Source organism: Sciurus vulgaris, assembly GCF_902686455.1.
Source record: "Sciurus vulgaris genome assembly, chromosome: 5".
NCBI classification, from domain to species: Eukaryota; Metazoa; Chordata; class Mammalia; order Rodentia; family Sciuridae; genus Sciurus; species Sciurus vulgaris.
The window spans coordinates 68,249,193-68,269,619 of NC_136465.1; the positions used below are offsets into that span (position 1 = coordinate 68,249,193).

Here is a 20,427-nt window from a genome sequence, read left to right on the forward strand (position 1 = left end):
GCCCACTGTTTGAGAAAAATGCCTTCTGAGTACTGATTTTCTCACTTAATGTACTAGCCTTCCTTCCAGACTTTATGGCATCTGCCTTCTGCATTTTCATCTTGTTGATAGGATTTTTGAATGCTAACGAGTCAAAGACAGATCAGCAGTGCTTAATTATGACCTCTCTCCAACTTGACATCGTGCCATTAATCAACACTCTGAGTGTCATCATTTTCCAGCATTGACACTCTCTCTCCCTCTCTGCCAAGACAGATATTGTCAAGTTATCTGCAATTATGTCTGCAATGCTTCCCTGATTTAGTTTAGTAATCCCATCAAATAAAGAAGAGAAGATAGTTTGTCATTGGGGTAAATTAAAAACTAGAGTATCTGCTTCGGTAGGATGAGGCCCCCAGTGGATACTTGGGTGGTTGAAGTCCTTGTCATTGTGTATCTTGCTTCTGCCAGACTCTTTTTTTTTTTTTTTTTTTTAATCCTTCACTTAGTTTCTTCAGGAAGTCATCATTCCTCTTTCTTTCTTTTCTTTTTTTTTTTTTTTTTTCTTTTTTCTTTTGGTACTTGGAATTGAACTCAGGGGCACTTAACTACTGAGCCACAACCCCAGCCCTTTTTTGTATTTTATTTAGAGACAGGGCCTCACTGAGTTGCTTAGCACCTTGGTTGGCTTTGAACTTGGCGATCCTCCTTTCTCAGCCTTCCTATATCTGTAGTCTGTCACAATGATGTCCCCCTTCTATTTTCTCCTTTTCTCCTCACCCTGGCATGCACAATGCTCCCGTTCCTGGCTTTGTTGACATTCACGCTTATTAAGCATCACTGTCCCTATATCTCTTCCAAGGAATCTGTTTCTTTGGCCATAGCCCACCTCCATGTCCTAAATCCTGATGGCACCTGAAAGATTGCCATAGTCCCTCATCTTAAAATCATGATTCCACTTTCTTAGGGGCACTGATACAGAATGACTTCAGGTCGACAGTATGGCTTCTGACTTCCTTGACTACATTACTAGGCATGCCCTTTGGGACATTCCTGAGTGTCTTCCAAGAGATGACACTGGCTTCACCATGTACATCTTTTGTTATATAATCGTGTCCCATGTGCTATCATCCTCTATTTGTTTCATTAATGCACATCGTATTTCCTTAATTAGATATACATCACTGCTTCTAGAATTCTTCAAAGCATCATAAGGCCAGACACACAGTAGGTCCACATCATGAACCGAGTGATGGAAGCCTTATATTCATCTTGATTACATAATAGATGGTGATAGGTGGGTTTCTGATAAGTGCCCCTTAATTCCACAGGTCAGTGCCAGGATCAACATATGTGGTCTCCCTACCCCCAAATCATTTGTTAGTACTTGGTATGGTGCTCTGCGGAACCCACCTGCCCAAGATTGTGACATATCATGGATTCAGGTACTTGCCCTTCAGAGCCTGAATTGTGAAGAAAGAGGGGCCATGGTGGTCTCCAGTGTGTCCCGATCTCTCTCTACCCTAAACCCTTAAGTAGCTGGTCAGTCACCTCATGGACAGTCTGAATCCATTTGAACCAAATGGAATGGAATATGGCTTAGACACCTGGGGCAGAGGAGCCCCTTAGTAGGTTCTCCTGTTCTCTGTTGCCCTGAGATGCATTCACTACTCCAAAGAAGACTAGGAGGGGGAGAGGTTCAGATTCCTCTAGAACTTTAACTCCCCCTACCCACAACCATCACACTGAGAGGTGTGGCCATTATTGCTCTGTACTGTGCCCATGTGCCATGACCAGAGGCAGCAGGGAGCCCTTATCCCTGGAGGCAGAGTTTTCAGATACAATGATGCAACTTTCTTTCTCAGCCACCAGTTGCTCAGTTAAGTCCATGTGAAAATAACCTCTAGGAAGGAAATGGGGGGACTCAAGAATATCCTGAGAAAAACTTAGGGGGACCTTGCACTGCTGCCCCCATAAGCTCTCCAGAGAGGGCCCTCTGCCATTTTTATTGTGAACTCACACCCTGTTTGATGGGCCCCTGGTACTCTGCTCACACATCTGTCAGACTGCAAGATGCAGTACAGCTACTGAGGTGGTGAGGGGAACATGGACCAATGTCTGCTATGGTTTGAACCTTAAATGTCCCCTAAAGGTCCATGTGGCAAAGGCTTGGTTCCAGATATGGCACTCATTGGGACGTGGTGGAACCTTTAAGAGATGGAGGTCACTAGGGGTGTGCCCTTGAAGGTAATTTATGAGACCCTGGATTCTTCTTTCTCTCTTTTACTTCACAACCATGAAGTGAACAGGTTTGGTTCACCATGATGGTGCTGCCCTCACCCACCAGAGACCTAAAAGCAATAGGTTCAACCAACTATGGACTGAAACCTCCAAAACCAAGGAAAAATAAACCTTTCCTCTCTAATTTCATTATCTCAGGACTTTTGTTATAGTAATGAAAAATTGATTAACACCCTGTCCTACAGAGCTCTTTAGCCTCAGAACTGCAGCCTTCATTACATGATCTTTGGACAGCACATCAATCATTTTGCATATTTCTGTGTTGTCTCTCCTGCAGATTACAAATAATTTGAAAGCAAAGACAAAAATGTATTTTTTTTTCTCCTATTACCCTCTAGGTTCTTAAATGGAGTCCAATGCATGTTCACTGTTTTAACTATTTTTTGTGAACTACCCCCAAGTCCCATATCATCAGGATCCCAAGGCAAATAAGATCTGTACCTACCAATGGCCGGAGGTCAGGATGTGAGAGAATGTAGCCATTGTTAGTGTTCATAAAGGCATATCCATGTACTCCAAGCTGCCAAAGTCAGGGAAGAAAGGGCATTAGAGTGTTGTTGTATTGGATGACTGAAGTTGGGAAGGGGTTTGGGGCTGCAGGATAGTTAAGATGGCAGCTCACAGGAGTTTTTCAAATAGGAACGGAAATGAACCAATGGCATGCTTCTGACCATTGATCATGAAGTCCTTTCCAGCTTCTACTGTTTGGAACAACCGTGACAATGCACATTATTTCCTGACTCTTCTACCACATCCTCTAGGTGCTTTGATGATGCCTTCTCATTCACTCTCAAAACAGGTCTATGTGGCATGGAGGAGCAGATTGGGAAAACCAGGTAGGGAAAGAACTTGCTGAAGGCCACAGAACAAGTCAATAACTAGTGGTGACAAAGGACTCCAAGAGGACAAGCTGCTGCTGCCATGCCCACAGCTGCACTTGTCCGGAGCTGGAATGGAGGGGCCTCATCCCAGCTCTGGACTTGGTTGCCATGGCCTGGAGAGAGGCTCCCAGCCTGGGTGGGGAAGCTCCTGGGGAATCTGTACCTGCCTCCTGCTATATTTGTATCTTAAATGTCCCCCAAAGGACCACATGTTGAAGGGTTTGTTTGCTAGCCTGTGGCACTCCTGGAAAGTAGTGGAACCTTCAGGAGGTAGGGCCTAGTGGGAGGAAGTTAGGTCATTGGAGGTGTGTCCTTGAAGGGGATATTGGGACCCTGGTCACTGGTATTCTTTCTTTTTTCCCAGCTATGATGAAGTGAATGTTTTTCCTCCACTGCACACTTCTACCATGATATATTACCTTGGCAAAGCAATAAGGCCAAGTGACCACAGACTAACACCTCTGAAATCGTAAACCAAGATAAACCTTTCCTCCTTATAAGTTGATTTTCTCAGGTAATTTGTCATAGCAATGGAAATTTAAAACATCCCCCTCAGGGCCTTGACCTATGCTCACCTTATACCTGGGTGCCAGCTTCATCAGCTCTTTCAGGGTTACATCAGAGCCCACCACACCCAGGAGAATGCCATGGGACCTCTAGAAGGAAAAACAGGAGGGTTAAAGGGATTTCTTATAAATGAGGCCAGATTGAACCCTAAGCCTCTCCAGATCTCCAGAGAGGAAGCCGTTTAGGACTTAAGTGAATCTCCCTCTGCAGTTAGATTTTAGGCTGAGTTCTTTGGAATAAAAATTTAGAATCAGGAAAAACCCCAGGAGCAATCTCAGCTGCTGGGAAGACTAATGCCCAACATTAATATTTAAGTGATAATATTTAAATGAAATCCAAAGTTGAATAAAATATTAATCTTCACAGCAGAGGCTGAAGTACTGGGATCTTAGGAACCATAACTTACAGGAGATCTACAGGTACCTGTAAGAAAGTATCTCCTGGCTAGACAGAGGAGGGAGTCTCCAGAAATTCTCCCACCAGGGACTTTAAACACAAGTTAGAGTCTGTCCAACATGGTAGGAAGTGTGTTTTTGCTGGAAGGCTGGCAGAAGACCCCTCTAACCTTTTATCCCCAATGCAGGTTCCAGGGCAGAGCAGGGGAACTGACCCAAGCAGCTGAGCAGGATTGCTGAGGCAGCTTTGAGAAGGACAGACTCCTGGCCCCAACTTTGACTAAAAGATTTGGATGTAACTACTCTGGGACAGGGCATGGGACTGTGCATTGAAACACTCCCAAGGTGGCCCTCCTGTTCAGCCAAGACAGGACGTGCTAGTTTAAGATGTCAGTCAGTGGGCCAGGTTCTAGTCCCTGCTGCTGCCTCATGAGGAGCTGCCACTCACCGTTTCATTCTTTTTACTGAAGACGGGCATGGCCACGGTTGTGAGAAGCATCAGGCTCTGTGCCTTTGAGGTAGAGAGCTGGCAGGGTGAAAAATGCAGAGGTCAGTGGGGAGGCTGGGGCCCACTGGTTTGCACTACTCAGAGCAATATAGAGAATCAGTCATTGAGGCCAACTACCCAGCATCACCTTCCAACAGGAAGAAACGCCGGGTGAGCTTTCTCCTCTGTGCAAAAAGGGAAGCTGGCAGGAATGCTGGGGAGAGGTGACTGGAGAGGAGGACCAGGCCCATGTCATATAGCAGAGTCCTGAGCCTATAGCCCAGCTACTGGCACACTCACTAAGCTGTCTCATCTCAGGCAGACCAAGGATGAACATGAGCACAGGAAACAGACCAGAAGCAAAGAAGCTTAGGAGAGCATGAATTTTCCCAGAAACCTCTGATACAGACTTGAGGTTGCTATAAACCATAGCCCAGGCCAGTTAAGGGTAAGAAGGACATTAACCAGCCACTCTCAAAAACATGTATATGAGGAGCCCAGCTTAGGGGCAGGGTGCGTTGCAGCTGTTGTCTACCTTAGGTAAACACTGACACACTCCGGACAATGCTCTCCACTCAGAACACCAGAGTTGGAGTCATGCCCTGGCCCAGAGATTGCTCCACCCGGGCCTCATCTCCCTCTGCTGGGTCCCTCAGCTACCTTGACTCATGGGCTCCACACGAGTGCCTGGCTGGGTAGCAGAGATGAAATGTATGTGTGCTGATACTGGAGCCTGACCCTCATTCAGATCAACTAAAGGTAGCTGCTGGGTCATGGACCTCTACAGTCAACCTTCTTAGAACAAGGAAGAATTTGACCATCAACTCTCTTGCCCTTCCTCATCTGATTTTTTGATGTAGAGTTTGGAATTAAGTTTTTCTGAAAGTGACCACCCTGCCATTGAATATTGTTCTGCACCCGGACACATCTTTGTGGGTTAAATGATGGCTGTGAGTCTCCTGGAGTTGAGAATTGATGAACTCGGTGGTGCATCTTCAGGGAAGCTGCTCCCCAGGCCTTGGCAGGTCCCACCTTCCCCGCCCTCTTTAGGAGTTATCTCACACTCAAGGTGGGTCCCAGTGCAGTACACAGAGGCCCCTGGGCCCTAGTCTCTGGACACTGAGGGACACTTGTCCACTCAGTAGAGAGACATCCTCCATTCAAAGGGTCCAGAAGTGGGTCTAGGAGAGTACAGGTGAGATCTGACTTCAGGAAATCTAAAGTCACCAAGAAGGTGAGGGAAGGAGGAAGACAGGCGATGTAGAGACTGGAACAATGGAGTGGGGAGGTCGGTGTCACTTTTAAAAGTGAAGATAAAGCTGTGACCACATCTGTGGGAGGGAAACAGAGACCCTGGAAGATCAAATTGTCCATGAAATGCCCAAGGACCACCAGGTACAACCTGCCTGAAATCATTTTAATAATGTTACAGGGAAGTAAGATTTTTGCCTCTGCCCACCTTTGTTTTTACACACACACACACACACACACACACACACACACACACATACACACACACATACATATACACGCAACCAGTCCCAGGGGTGGCTATGGTTATTTGGGGCCTGGGCTCCCCTCAGTGGATTTCAGAGTTCTGAAAGCGTTCCCTCTCCCTTGACCTGACCTCAGCACACACATGAAGGAAGCGCATACACTGGGGAGGCGGCTCCCTCAGCCTGTGCTGGCTGCTGGAAGGCCTGGGTGGAGAGTGACAGATGAAGCAACAGTGAGAGAGTGAAAAGCAGGGGACACCGTGCCCTGCGAGAGAAGACCAAGGCAGCCCCCACAGTCCCCATCTCTTCCCGCCCCTTCATCCCTCTCCCATTTCTCTAGTGGATCTTGGACAGACAGGACCCTATGAACAATGACCACCTGGACAATGAAAGGCAAAACCCACCCAAAGGAATTTGCAAGCTCTGCCCTCTAAGCATTGACGTTGGGAGCAGCAGTTGGTGAGGGATGGATGATGTGTTCTGAGTACAGGCATGACGTTATTAGTGGAGACCCTCTGAAGTGGATTCCTGGGATTTTCATCCCAAATTTGGCAAAATGGCTTATAGATATTAAGAGGTAAAGTGTGCTTCTGTCCTCAGACATGGGGCAAGTCAGAAGAAAAGGTGTGCCTTCCCAGCCTCCTTTGTCACCGGGAGCCAACATGGGACTGTGGCCTCACTGAGTTCAGGTCAATGAAATGTGTGTTCATGTGTCAGCGAAAACTCCTGAGAAGTTCCCTTTAAAGGGGTGGGCCCACCATCTTGATGCTTAGAATGTCATTTCAGCTGACTGGAGTTCCAGTAGCCACTAGGACAAGGGTCACATCCTAGGCACAGTAAAGGTGACAACAGGAAGGGACACCAGGTCCCTGATGTCCACCTCTAAGCCTCTTTTGCATAAGGAAGAAATACACTTCCATCTTATTTAAACCACTGTTTTCAGGTCTCTCTTAACCCCAGTCTGATAAATCATCACGGAAACTGGCGGCTGCATACGCGATGTGATTTGAGGAGTGGCACATCTCATCTGAAGCTCTACCTTTGATAGCTATTCCTTTGTGTAAGACACTGCTTCCCACACCCTCTGAAACTCAGGGCCCTGGAAGGGAATGTACGTGATTAAGCCGTAGGATGGTGATTACTGGTATGACAGCTTTCTTCCCATAACAGGTGGGAGAGGACAAGGGGGGAGGAGGGAAGACAGGACAGGAAGGAAGAACCAACAACTCTGGAGCAGGGGACTCCGACGGCTGTGGAGGGCGGTCCTGGGCTGGCCTGCTGGGTGCGCTCAGGGCCTCTGGGGCAGTAGCACCTAGGCAGTGGCCCTGTTGCTGGGCTGCATTGCTGTCAGGGGAAGAAAAGATTCACCAAGGGCTTCTGTTCACCCTTCATGATGCTTCCTTATGCAGGGAGGCATGCTCACCCCTCTTCTGACCCAGGAAGTTACCTCTTGCTCTTGGGGGTTCCCCAAATCTGGGCTCCCCTGAGTCTGGAGCCACCCTCAGGGCCCACCTTGCTGTCCATGTAGGCCTCAGTCCAGATGATGTCGTGGTCATGGTTAATGACCATGGGGCGGCTGAGCACATGCAGATATTCCATCACGTTCTCCTGGGCGTCGGCCAGCGTGGAGATCTGTGTGTAGTAGCCTGGTAGGGGTGGGGTTCCATGGTTGTGGAGCAAGGTGGGGAATGTCACTTGGAGTCTCTGGGCAGGGCCCACATGCCCTCCCCCAGCAATTGATGGCTCACATCTGAGCCCCTCCTGGGACAGCCCAGGTCACAGGAAACTGCTTCCAAGGTTACGTCCTGTCCACCAGGGACAGCTGGAGGCTAATGGGAGACAAAGGCCCATACTACCTCAAATTGGAAGATATCAGAGGGGCCTCCCAGTTCCAGAGTCCCCACAGGAGTAGCCAGAGCCTCGAATTCAATGGCCGTGTTCCCCATTAAGTCTTCTACCTAGTCATTCCATCTTAGGGTCTGTTTTCAGGACCTCAAAGATGGTGACTCTTGTCCTACTCTACTCTATGTAACCTCTTAGTTTCCCTGATCACCATCCTTCCTCAGGTCTCTGGGGTTATGGAGTGGGCTCCTACAGCCTCTTCACTGTGGTCGCCATAGTGATATTTAAAAGAGCAAATGGCTGATAAGACTACAAATAGTTTAGTACATGTTTACCTCTCTGGTCTCATTGCTCATTACTTTGCACCAAACCTTCACTCTAGATGCCAATAAAAAGAAACAGCTCTCAGTTTCCAGCACGCCTCTTGTCTCAGACCATTAGCGCATATAATTCCCTCTGTCTGGAACACCTTTTTTTTCACCTCCCAAACTTGGGGAAGTGTTTCTTCTATTGCACCCCCAGAACAGACCAGAGAGTCAGTGCCTTTCCACCATCACAGCACATTTCAGATTATATCAGATTCTCAGTCCACCCTGATCACTCCTGATTCCCTAGCTCCTGGAAACAGCATTGAGTGTGCAGTAGATGCTCAATACATTCTTGTCAAATCAACAGAGCCTAAGGTGACACTGAAAAGCCTAGGTATTGGGTTCTGGTCAGAGATCCAGGACTACACAGAACATTTTCCCTAAGAACATGGTGACCCTCTGGTTTTTCCTTTAGCATGGATGGCTTCATTTGCATGTCAGCGGCAAAGCACTCTGCTTATATGTCACTCACCTTTGTTATTGCAGGCGATCCACTTCAATCGGTCAGCAAAAGACACTTCTCTTCCAATGAGGTAAGTGAAAACTCGGACCTAATCCACAAGATGCATGGGCTCAGCAGACATAAGTAGTGTTACCTTCACTTTTGTGAGGCTTAGATGTTGGGTCAAGCCACTCTCAGTCTGGGGTTCTCCAGTCACATCCACTTTCAGTCAGAGAAGGTCCTGAGGCCCAGGCAGCAACATGACTTTCCATGGGCCATGGTAAATGTGGAGCAGGTTCAAGGCCAAACAGTTTGGCCATTCTTATGTCTCAAAACCACATTTTGGTCCTTGAAGCCCTTTACACCAGTCCTATAGGCCCAAAGTGACCACATTTTGGAACATCCAATTAGGACATATCTGAATTTATGAATTTATGAATTTGAGGCTGTCCTGCCATGGACAAGCACCCTCCTCCCCCATGACCTCCAGCAGCACAATCACCTTGCGGTCTGGCCAGTTATACTTCTTGAACACTGGCTCATAGCCCTCCACAGCCCCATCAGTGATCAGCATGATGGCCTGATTGCAGACACTTCCTTGTCTGGCCTCTTGGAACTGAGGGCAGGAGAGGGCTCAGTCACTAAAGGCCAGGACTGCCCCTCCCTCTACCTCCATGCTCCCTCCTAATCCCTTCTCTCTCCCAGGCCTCACCACCTTCAGGTACCTTCTTCAGGATCTGGAAGGCCTCACTCAGGGCCTGGTCCACAATCCCCACACCTTTGACCGCCAGCTCGTCCACCAGCTGTTTGAAATGCTGTTAAGATAAACAGCAGAGGAGGCTCAGTGGATTGAGTGAACTAGAGAATCTTTGTCTCTGGTCTTAATTGAGGTGGCTATTTGGAACTATCGCCAGAAGGGCATGATTGTGGGGTCCTAGCTGTATGATGCAGCTAATCACATGGATTGGACCTCTACAACAGAAGTATCTCAAGATAAGCTGAGAGTGAGTGGCATGGCGCGAACCCATTCTCCCACTGGAAGCAAGTGCAAGCATGAGGCCAACGAGATAGAGGAGGACAGTCCCGGAACAGAGGAAAGGATAACCTCAGCATCGAGCCCTTGACTCAGTTGCCAGTATGTCACAGGAAGAGTGTGGAGGTACCAGAGGCTGAGACCCACACTCAAGAGGAAGCTTAACCCAGACTCCCCACAGATAGACATGCAAATTCTCCCTAACCCTAATTGTTGCCATGTCCTTTTATCTTTGGCCTTTTTATCAGAGAAAAGGACTCAACTCTATGGGTTTGAATTTGTCCTCCTTTCAGGAAAACTGCTCATGGAGACTGATATGGAGAAAGGCTCCCACAGGAACCAAAGGGGAAACTGAGCTCTGGATCCTCCACAGAGTGAGACCTTCTTCCCCAAGGAAGTGAGACCCTTTGGATGTGAGGTCTGCTTGCTCACACTTTGATCTGATAAGCAGCAGCACATCGATCAGAGTGATTTCCGGGATGTCTATGACCAGGGACTACCATCTGCTTTCCAAAAGGAGCCACGAAGAAATCCACACAGACACCTGTCCTGTCCTGACAAGGGCATGGGGCCATGCACGGACACTCACCTCTCGGTTGTCTCGATCCGCCTGGACAAGGATCCCTTTAAAACAGGGCTCGATATAATGGACGTAGTCATTGTACTGCAGTCACGGTGAGAAGGGAGGAGGAGAGAACAGACAGATCAGTGTGGGAGGTCAAGGCCCAGCAACAAGGCTCGGGAAGCTCCCCGCTGCTCTGGAGCAGGGCTCACGTAGGCACCTGTGTAGTATCCTGGGGTATTCTATGCTTTTTGCAATTTTTCTGACCAGAGTAACAGCAGAACCTTGACTTTAAAAATTCTCCCTCAAATCCGGCCCTGGTACATTTTCTCAGTTGGCTGCCTGAGTGATAGATACCTCATGAGAAGTTAGACAATTTTGTCTTGGTATTTCTTTTCTTTTTTTTTTTTTTTTGCGGTGCTGGGGATTGAACCCAGGGCCTTGTGCTTGCCATCAAGCTATCGACTGAGCTATTTCCCCAGCCCTTGGCATTTCTTTACTAAGTCAACTCTAATAAAGAAGAGAAATGCCAGCCATGTGGTAGACTGGTGGACTATCCACTGTGCTTTTGCGGAGGGCTGAGCTGGCTCACCCTTTCACTGGATTTTTAAATCATTTGCCTCACTTATATCTCCCCTTTTATTTCTTCTTTCTCCCACTGTGTCTGGATTTGGTGGGATAAAGGAAGTGGGAGAACTGGAATTGTCAGAGAGGAAGAACCAGGGATCATTTGTCCTACTGTAGCATGGAGAAGCTTTTCAGAGACAGGTGTTAGACAAGAGCATGTGGATGTGAATAAGGTAATTATAACTTGGCCAGTGGTTCTTAACCAGTATTGGATCCAGACCCCTCTGAGAAGCTGATGAAAGATATGGACTCTAGAAAACCAGATGTGCACATTTTACATAAGAGTTCAGAAACTTTATGGACTTCTTGAAGCCCATCCTCAGGCAAACCATGCACCTTAAGTTGGGAGCCCCAGATTTAGAGAAAATAATCTTTCCTCAGTAAGAGGCATCCACTGGCTATAAGTATAGGTCCTGATACAGCTGAAAGAAAGTTTTTCTAGAGCAAGTGAGAGCTACTCCAGAACAGGAAGCCATATTTACCGCAATGATATTAACAAAGTCATTCTCTCCCAGGGTGTCCAAGATGGTGGTGATGGTGTGCTTGGCAATAGCCATCCTCAGCCCCTTCATGCTGCCACTCATGTCCACCAAGATCACTATGTCCTTGGGAGAAGTGGCAGCTTGTATGTACCTTTAGCAGAAAGAAAGGGACAGACCAAAGATGGAAAAACCAAAGCCAGAACAACCACTTGACCCAGGGCCTTCAGTTATTTCTATTCAGATTCTGCCCAAGTGTACCCAAAGTTCAGGTCAATGTCCCATCAGTGACAGGTTTTATCATGCTCTACAACCACTGGACCCTGAAGTCATTTAGGGAAGCAATAACTGATATGTGTCCACCTAATGGGACTGGTCAAGTCACTTGTCCTTTTTGACTTAGACCAGCTAGGTAGGGTCCCTGAGGGGCTGGCAGAGGGAAAGAAGAGGGCTAGATCCCAGCCTCGACTAGGTTACAGATCTGCCAGAAAGCAGGTGTTGAGGGAGAGGAGAGCTTAACCCAGGGTGGAGTTGGGACAGCCCCACAGTGTCCTGGAAAGAGGTCTGATTTGGGAGAGACACTAGGATCCGTGCAGGAGCACAAAGGGCAGTGGAAGGAGGAACAGCAGCTCCTCCTGCTCTTGTGTTGGATTAGGCTCTACATGTCCAAGGTGGTGCGCAGGAACGGGGACCAGGAGCATAGGAGGACTAGGCAAAACCAAAGGTTTTGAGATAAATCTCAGGACCAGAGGCACTTCCCCTATGAGCTCTTACCAGCCACGGTTTCTGCAGTCGAAGGTAATGACTCCATTTTCATCCGGTGTCCATTTTATACCTGGGGAAATCAAGGCTGGTTCTTTCACTAGCTCAGTGAGGTTACCCCAGAGCCCCTGGCTGCGTGCTAAATCCCAGGGGAGTTATGATCCCCAGGGCAGGACCTGCTTGGACATGGGCAGCAGGGTGAGGTGCACTTGACCACATCCTGTAAACTGAGGCAACTGGCAAAGAGGGAAGCTATCTCTATGGAGAGACAACTACCACCCCAAATGTACAGAGTCAGAGTGGGGAGTAAGTTCACAGGTGGAAAGGACCCCTATATGTGGTGCCTGGGACCTTTTGCGAGACTAACCCTCATATCAAATAGTGGAAGGGAAAGTTTTGGAATGGTATGATTTTAACATCCATTACCATCTAGCAAAGTATGGACAAAGAGAAAAAAGAGCCAAGTGTTCTGACTTCTGTTCAGTATTCAGGTTAAGCTCATCAGCACTCCCAGTTCCCCCCCTGGACTGGGAGAAATGATCTGGCTATATAATTATAAGCAACATTAGGCCGGGGATTCTGACACTGTGTGGAGTAGAAGCTCAGTAATGTTTGTTACCTGAATCAAAAAATGAATGAAAGGATATGAAAGTCATTGCTTTGACCACTAGTAGAATACTAGGAGTAAATTTTGTTCTCATCTAATCAAGCATTTGAATAAATACACACGAAGCTCAGAAAACATTAATGTGATTCATAATAAAAATCTCTATTTGGGGCTGGGGAGATAGCTCAGTCGGTAGAGTGCTTGCCTTGTAAGCACAAGGCCCTGGGTTCGATCCCTAGCACCCCCCAAAAAAAAAAAAAAAAATCTCTATTTGAAGAGACTTTCATGGTTTGGAACAGAGGGTTCAAAATAAGGTTAAAAATATAATTATGGAAACTGTAATATAGTGTGCTTGGGGTAGAAAAGAAAATGTGGTGGTATCATGAACATCTAGAAGCTTCAAAGGACCTTCTAGTTTCCTAGCAGTTTGACTTTAAATGAGATGTGCCCTTTCAGACACTGCTGGACTCTCAAGGATAGAAAGAGGATTCAGGGACCATGCCCCTAAAACCAAATAAATAAGAACGGAGTCCCAAGGCTGAAGGATAAAGGTCAGGACAGCCAGGGGTCAAGGCCTTGAAGGTGGGAAGCAGGACAGAGCCATGGACAGGGTAGGCATGGTAGGAGTTTGAGTAGCATGGCCCTGACCTAGACCTACAGGCAGCCATGAGCAGCACCCCCTCAGAGCAACATGATCAAGGGGAATTTAATCTGTAACAGCAATGAGGAGGAGATGTTCTTGGTTGGGAATCGAAACCTTTGGCAGTTCTGAGTGGGGTACCCTCAAGTCCAAGCAGAAACAGAAGTGAATCCTCTTGAGAACTCCTACATCAGACCTGTAGGATTCCCAGAAATTACAAGTAGCACTGGCCTCATCAGAAAGGATTACCAAATGCACAAGGAACAGGCCCCTTTAAGTGAGGAGCAATAGAACCAAGAGCCCAGGAATTCTAGAAGTTGAAACTGCCAAAATAAAAGGATAGGTGTGTTTGATAAATCACAAAGAAAAGTCAACCAGAGAAGATCAGGAAAGAAGAAACAGTTTTCAAAATATGGAATTTTCAGAAATGAAGAAAAATATTGAGGTAAAAAAAATTAAGTGGCTAGTGAATTATTCATAGGTAAATACAATTCACACAGTTGAAGGAGTTATCTAGAATAGTATAAAGGCTAGAATGAAAAGCTCTAATGCATGTCTGATTGGAGACACAGAAAGAGAAAAGGTTGAGAAAGACAAAGGTTAAACATATTATGTGGGTGAATATTTCAGAACAGATAAAAACACAACTCCTCAGATCCAGAACCACGTAGATCTCAAGCAGGACAAATAAAAAGATATTAACATGCAGACATGTAGTAGTGAAACTGCAGAACTTCAAAGGCAAATAAATATATACCTTGAAAATATCCAGGAAGACCAAAGCACTTCGAAGAAACAATAGCAGATTTTCTCAACACTGGTGGAAGCCAAAAAAACAGCAAAAAACAAAAACAAAAAACAACACCCCCCCACCACCAAAACCAACAAAAAAACGTTCTTAAGCGTTGAGAGAAAAGAAGTTAATTTAAAATTGCATTCCCAGCAAAAACACCATTCAAGAATGCGGACAGGGGTGGGGTTGTGGCTCAATGGTGGAGCACTTGCCTGGCATGTGGGAGACACTGGGTTTGATCCTGAGCATCACATATAAATAAATAAATTAAATAAAGGTCCATCGACAACTAAAAATGTTTTTTAAAAAAAGAATGAGGAAAAAAGAAAGCATTTATAGGTAAACACAATGGGCAGAGCATGCTGGTGTCCCTCTGAAAATCAGACAAAAGAGACTTAAAATGAAAAGTGTCACAAGGGCTAATGAGACGAAGCAGACAAAAAATTAGCGAAGGCATAGACAATTTAGTCAATATTATTTTAGTCAGTTTTTCATTTCTGTGACCAAAATACCTGACCAGAACAACTTTGAGGAGAAGTTTATTTCAGCTCATGGTTTCAGAGAGTCAGTCTATGGTCAGCTGACTGCAGTGCTCTGAGCCTGAGATAAGGCAGGATATCATGGCAGAGGTAAACTGCTCAGCTTGGGCAGTGAGAAAGAAGAGAGAGGGAGAGACGGAGAGAGAGATCCCAGAAACTCACTTCCTCTAGTCACACCCTACTTGCCACCCAGTACAGAAGAACAAAGTAGAGTGACAGTTGTCAGAGGCTAGGGGGAAGAAGTAATAGAAATTTATTATTTAATGAGCCTAGAACTAAAGTTTTGCATTTTTCTAAATAAAGAAGATATACAAATGACTAATAAGCACATTAATCCTTTTTGACCAGGGCACCAATCATTAAGGAACTGCAAATAAAACCACAATGTGATACTATCTCACATCTATTATCCATGTCATCCTGATATATATAACAAGTGTTAGCATGGATATGGAGAAATGAAAACCCTTGCACACTGTTGGTGGGAATATAAAACAGTACTGCTTTATAGAAAACAGTAGGATGGTTCCTCAAAAAATTAAAAATAGAATTGCCATATGACCTAGCAATTCCACTTCTGGAGCCACATCCCCAGCCCTTTCTATTTGGGTATATACCCAAAAGAATTGAAATTAGCGTCTCAAAGAGGTATTTGTACACCATGTTCTTATCAGCATTAGTCACAATAGCAGAAAGGCTGAAGCAGCCCAAGTGTACATTGAAGGATGAATGTACAAACAAAATGTATCACATATGGACAATGGACTCTTATTCAACTTTAAAAAGGAAAAGAATTCTAACACATGCTACAACATGGATAAATCCTGAGGGCATTATGCTAAGCGAAATAAATCAGTCACGAAAAGACAGGTACTATGTGATTTACTTTTGTGAGGCACCTAGAGTAGTCCAAATCATAGGGACAGAAAGGAGAGTGATGGTAGCTGGTGGCTGGGTTAGGGAAGAGAGAATGGAGAGTTCCCAGTAATGGGTGTCCTGAGTTTTTGTTTTGTAAGATGGAGGGCTGGAGATGAAGGGTGGATGGCCACACAATGCCATCATGGAGGGCCTGACCACTAGGGTTCCAGAGAATAAGTTCAGATGATCATGGAAATGCTACCAATGTCCTCACCTGGATAGATCCTGAAGAATCCAGTTGAACTGCCAAAATACTGCCAGGTCAGTGTAGGGTCTCTCTGAAAATTCTCCACAAAAACAGGGTTCAGGGCTTCAGACATGTAGACTCCATTTAAAATATCTGGGTCTAAAGGGTGAGATGATGGAAGGAACTTCAGGGGAGACTAAGTTGCAGCAGAAGTGGTCAAATCTTTACATGCTAAACACACACACACACACACACACACACACACACACACACACACACACGCTTGTTCAGAAACTGAGTTTTCTCCCTACTATGGTTGGGATGTATTGAGGGTCCTCGAAGTTCATATGCTACAGGTCTGGTCTCCAGTGCAGCAATATGAGAGGTGGTAGAGTTTGGTGGGAAGCAATTGGGTTATTGAGAGCACTGCCCTGGGAAGGAATTTTTGTAGTTTTTATATGACCCTGGATGATTCTCCAGAGAGGGTTGTTATAAAAGAGCAAGATTGACTCCTCCCCACTCCTTTTTTTTTTTTTTTTTCCTTGGTCCTGGGTTGAACCCAGGGATGTTCTACCACTGAGCTACATCCTCTACCCTTTTTATTTTATTTATTTATTTATTTATTTATTTATTTATTTATTTATTTATTTATTTGCAGTACTGGGGATCGAACTCAGGGCCTTGTGCTTGCAAGGCAAGCCTTCTACCAGCTGAGCTATCTTCCCTGCCCATTTTATTTTATTTTATTTTATTTTATTTTGAGACAGGTCTTTTCAAGTTGTTCAGGGCCTCACTAAGTTGCTGAGACTTTTCTTAAAATTACAATCCTCCTGCCTCAACCTCCCAAGTCTCTGGGATTACAGGCATGTACCACCATGCCTGGCTCCTCCCACTTTTGACTTCCAGTTTCACTATGTGATATCTACTCTGCTATGGGCACTTCCACCATCACCATGATGCCATCCACCATGATGTGAGGCCACCCATCCCAGTGACAGCACTATGCTATTTGGGCTTTTAGTCTTCAAAACTACGAGCTCATTAAACCTCTTTTCTTTATAAGTTACTCAGCATCAGATATTTTGTTATACCAATGGAAACAGAGTAATACATCATACTGTGTAGAATAATTTCTTTCCTCATCCTTAGTTAAGGAAATTGGAGAGACAGTTCATAGCTTGTAGTGCTATTCAGGAAAATGGAGGCGAATTCACTAATAACCACCAGTATCACCACCCCCACCCTCATGGCAATTACAAGAGAATGATAGCCCATGGGGCTATGGTGGCAACCTTTGTTGTACACATTGGTGGGCAACTGCACACTGCTGATGGAGGTGTTCACCCGCAGGTTGCTGAAGTGTGCGTTGGACTCAAGGACAAACTCAGCTCCCAGCTCCACGTAGTCGCCATTCTCGTCCCTTTCATTGATCAAGACTGAGTTGTAGTAGTCAAACTAGGAACAGAGGGGAATAAGCCCCAGAGAGACAGAAGACATGAGGGACACAGAGTGAGAGGGAGAAGGAAATGGCTTAAGTCAGAGTATTCTGATGTGAAAGAGGATTGGACGAATTGCTAGCAAAGTTCAGGGTGATGTGGGAACACCACATGTCCAGATAACTGGAACTGAGGACTCTTCAGGTTGGTTTTCCATGTAACTTGTCTATTATTGCCGGGTTGTCTATTTGATTTAGTGTGTGCCAGAGACAGAGTCAGAGACAGACAGATGTAGATTCAAGGAGAGTCAGAGACAAAGACCCTCATTAGCACCATCAGTTTCCTGCTAGAAACCAGAATGGTCTTATTTCTGTCTCTTCTACACAATGTAGAAGAGTCCGCTTGGATTAGTACCCATGGATCCATAACCGGACTGACTTCCCCATTTCTTCCATGCTACAGAGGTCACACCCTACCACCAGGGCTGTTACTGCAACACCCCCACATCCGTCCAAGCTCCAGCTCCCGAAGTTAATGCTGCAGCCAGCATTAACTTTATAAAGGACATGTGCAACTGTGTCCCCCTCCCCCAGCTCCCTTCCTTCTATTCTTACCATTCCTTGCAGAAGGAAAACCAGATCCTGACCCTGGCATTCTAGGTTCCTATCATACCCTCCATCACCTCTCCAAGGCCATGTTCTGCTTCATCTTCCTCTGGACACAAACTGGGCCACTCGCTGCTTCTTTTCTGTCTTCTCTTTTCACTCAGCCTAAAGACTCTCCTGCATGCCTTGCCTGCCCAAATGCACACGACCTGTGGCCCAGCCTCACGCAGCCCTGCCTGCAGGGTTTCTAGTGACCCTTCCCTTATCTAGTCCTCATTCTCCTATTGCTTGGTTGACCCACCCAAATGGACTGGTCACATGCCTTCTATGAGAGCAATTTGGTTTGTGAGCTTCTTGAGGTCAAGAATATGTCCCTCTCTTGAGCTCAGGGCATGGCTTTACCCATGGGGGTGTTAGTATGTGTTCACGAAATGAGTGGATTGCTACTCTACACTCACATACCCTTATCTAGTACACAGGCAACTGAATATAGTTGCTCTTGGTGGCAACCGGGCATGCAGTTGTTAAAAGCTCCCTACACCAACTCTGGGAGAGGACTCACCACCAGAGATGCATTGAATTCATGGTTCAGGTCAGCCTCCTCAGCAGCCTCCACCAGACTCTAAGAGATGGGAAGGCAAAGGGGACAGAGAATGGGTAAAGGGGGTCATGGGTTCCCAGTAAGTTCAACATGGGATAACCATATGACCCAGCAATTCCATTCCTAGTTACTACCCAAAGTCAGGTGTCCTTGCTCTCCTCCTCTCCTCTTCCCTTCCTTTCCCTCATACCTTTGGCCATGAGGAACCATCTTCATGGTCCTCAAGTGATCTGAGAGCCCCTGGGAGCAGAGGTGCTTATACTCATGGGCCCTGTGCTTAGGTGATTTTGCCACTGGACATCCATCAGGCTTAGCTGAGCCAGGTAGGACAGACTGTCTCCAACCCTGGTATGAAGTGTCTACTTATGGAATTCTGATTGGTGTAAACCAATAGATACAGCGTGGCTTGAAAGTCACAGGCCCACACTTCACCCAGACAGGAATCAGACCATCCAAGACCAGGGCAGCCTATAAAAGTACTTATAAGACCAGCCACACACTTTGGGAAGCCCTGAGAACAAGGAGAGAGGACATGGGGCTGGATGGTGGACTGGCAAACCTTAACAGCCTCGACCTTCCTCCGTAACATGTTCTCCATGTCCTCTGAGAACTTCCTCACCAGTTCCAGCCCATCCACCTCCTCGATCTTCAGACTGGACTCCACATCCTTGTATTTCTGTGCAGGGCAAAGTGAGAGCCATGGGCACGCTTTGTTTTGTACCAGGATGCTTGCACTCAACCATCCCCTTGGCAAGTATATTCACAACATACAAAGCCTGTTCACTCAACTAGAGGGAAGGACAGGCCCTCTCTTCCTTGCATAATAGCTCCAATAATGATAATAGCTGTTTCTATACAAATGCTCTAGACACCTTGCAGTTAGTATCCTTAATGGGTAGCAGACTGCAATTCAGTCAATGAACTTGACCAAGGTCAACAGCCTGGGCAGGGCAGCCTGGATGGGACCAAGGCTCCCAGAATTCCATGCCCACTGACAAATTGCCAGTGAGCCCAGGAAAGCCTGGAGAACTGGGTTCAAATTCACTTTCTGAGCCCAGGGGAGATCATTTCCCATTGAGTGTATCATGAATGCCTGTTTAACCAGCTCTGCAGTCCATCGGCCCTATGAATTTAGGCAAATCACTCAGTTTCCTCGTCTGTAAGATTGATGTTTCCATGCCTTAAAGAATGCTCCAGAATGTTTAGATTCTACAAAATGTTTTTACCCCAGAACCGCCATAGCATTACTGCTCTGTTTTTCTCACCTGGGGCTGGAGGGTGCAAATGAGAAAATCAAATGAGTTGGTGTTTGCAATATAGGTATTATGAGTGGAAGCTGGTCTTAGCTGTCATTGTGGGGTGACAAGTGGGGGAGGATGAAGTGCTATAGGGAAGGGGAGACAAGGGAGTGAGGGCTTCAGTGTGGTCATGAGCAGGCATGGAAGCTGAGATTTGGCATCATTCATGAGAGGGAGAAGATGCCTATGGAATTGTGGAGAGAAATACATTGTGAACATAAAGCTCTTACTGCATGGGAATCATAGAGAAGGCGAGCTATTATTAAAACTGCTCTGGGAGTTTTAACTCCTAGGGAGAAATGAAGTTTCTTATTATCTGGCACAAGGACAGGCTAGCCATACATCTGCACAAAAAGAACTGAATAGATAAGGGGATGGAGACACTGTAGCACCGCCTCCTTCGCCAGGACTTGCTTCTGCCAGGAGCCTAGCTGTGGGCTCAGACGGCTGCTAGGGTAACCACGTGGGCACTCCAGCCCCTGGACATGGCTGCAGGGCTGAGGGCAGGAGGTAAGGACAACTCTCTCTGCCCACCTGCTTCTACCTAGGGCCCTTGCACTATCCTTCCAGGCTCCGCTACCT

The 20,427-nt window shown here is 46.4% G+C and overlaps 1 protein-coding gene across 1 annotated transcript in view; it reads right to left on the bottom strand.

Annotated features, from left to right (window-relative positions):
• The window catches only part of CACNA2D4 (calcium voltage-gated channel auxiliary subunit alpha2delta 4), a gene marked incomplete at its 5' end in the record, with an annotated part of 102,185 nt that overhangs the window by 74,179 nt on the left and 7,579 nt on the right, over positions 1 to 20,427 (bottom strand). The window contains 14 exons of the mRNA XM_079141743.1: positions 2,726 to 2,800; positions 3,737 to 3,817; positions 4,572 to 4,649; positions 7,619 to 7,752; positions 8,789 to 8,867; positions 9,261 to 9,374; positions 9,484 to 9,573; positions 10,381 to 10,455; positions 11,463 to 11,613; positions 12,234 to 12,294; positions 15,933 to 16,064; positions 17,198 to 17,360; positions 18,509 to 18,568; positions 19,107 to 19,223. Of these exons, the coding sequence (XP_078997869.1) occupies positions 2,726 to 2,800; positions 3,737 to 3,817; positions 4,572 to 4,649; positions 7,619 to 7,752; positions 8,789 to 8,867; positions 9,261 to 9,374; positions 9,484 to 9,573; positions 10,381 to 10,455; positions 11,463 to 11,613; positions 12,234 to 12,294; positions 15,933 to 16,064; positions 17,198 to 17,360; positions 18,509 to 18,568; positions 19,107 to 19,223 (1,410 nt within the window). The remainder of the gene's footprint in view (positions 1 to 2,725; positions 2,801 to 3,736; positions 3,818 to 4,571; positions 4,650 to 7,618; positions 7,753 to 8,788; positions 8,868 to 9,260; positions 9,375 to 9,483; positions 9,574 to 10,380; positions 10,456 to 11,462; positions 11,614 to 12,233; positions 12,295 to 15,932; positions 16,065 to 17,197; positions 17,361 to 18,508; positions 18,569 to 19,106; positions 19,224 to 20,427) is intronic.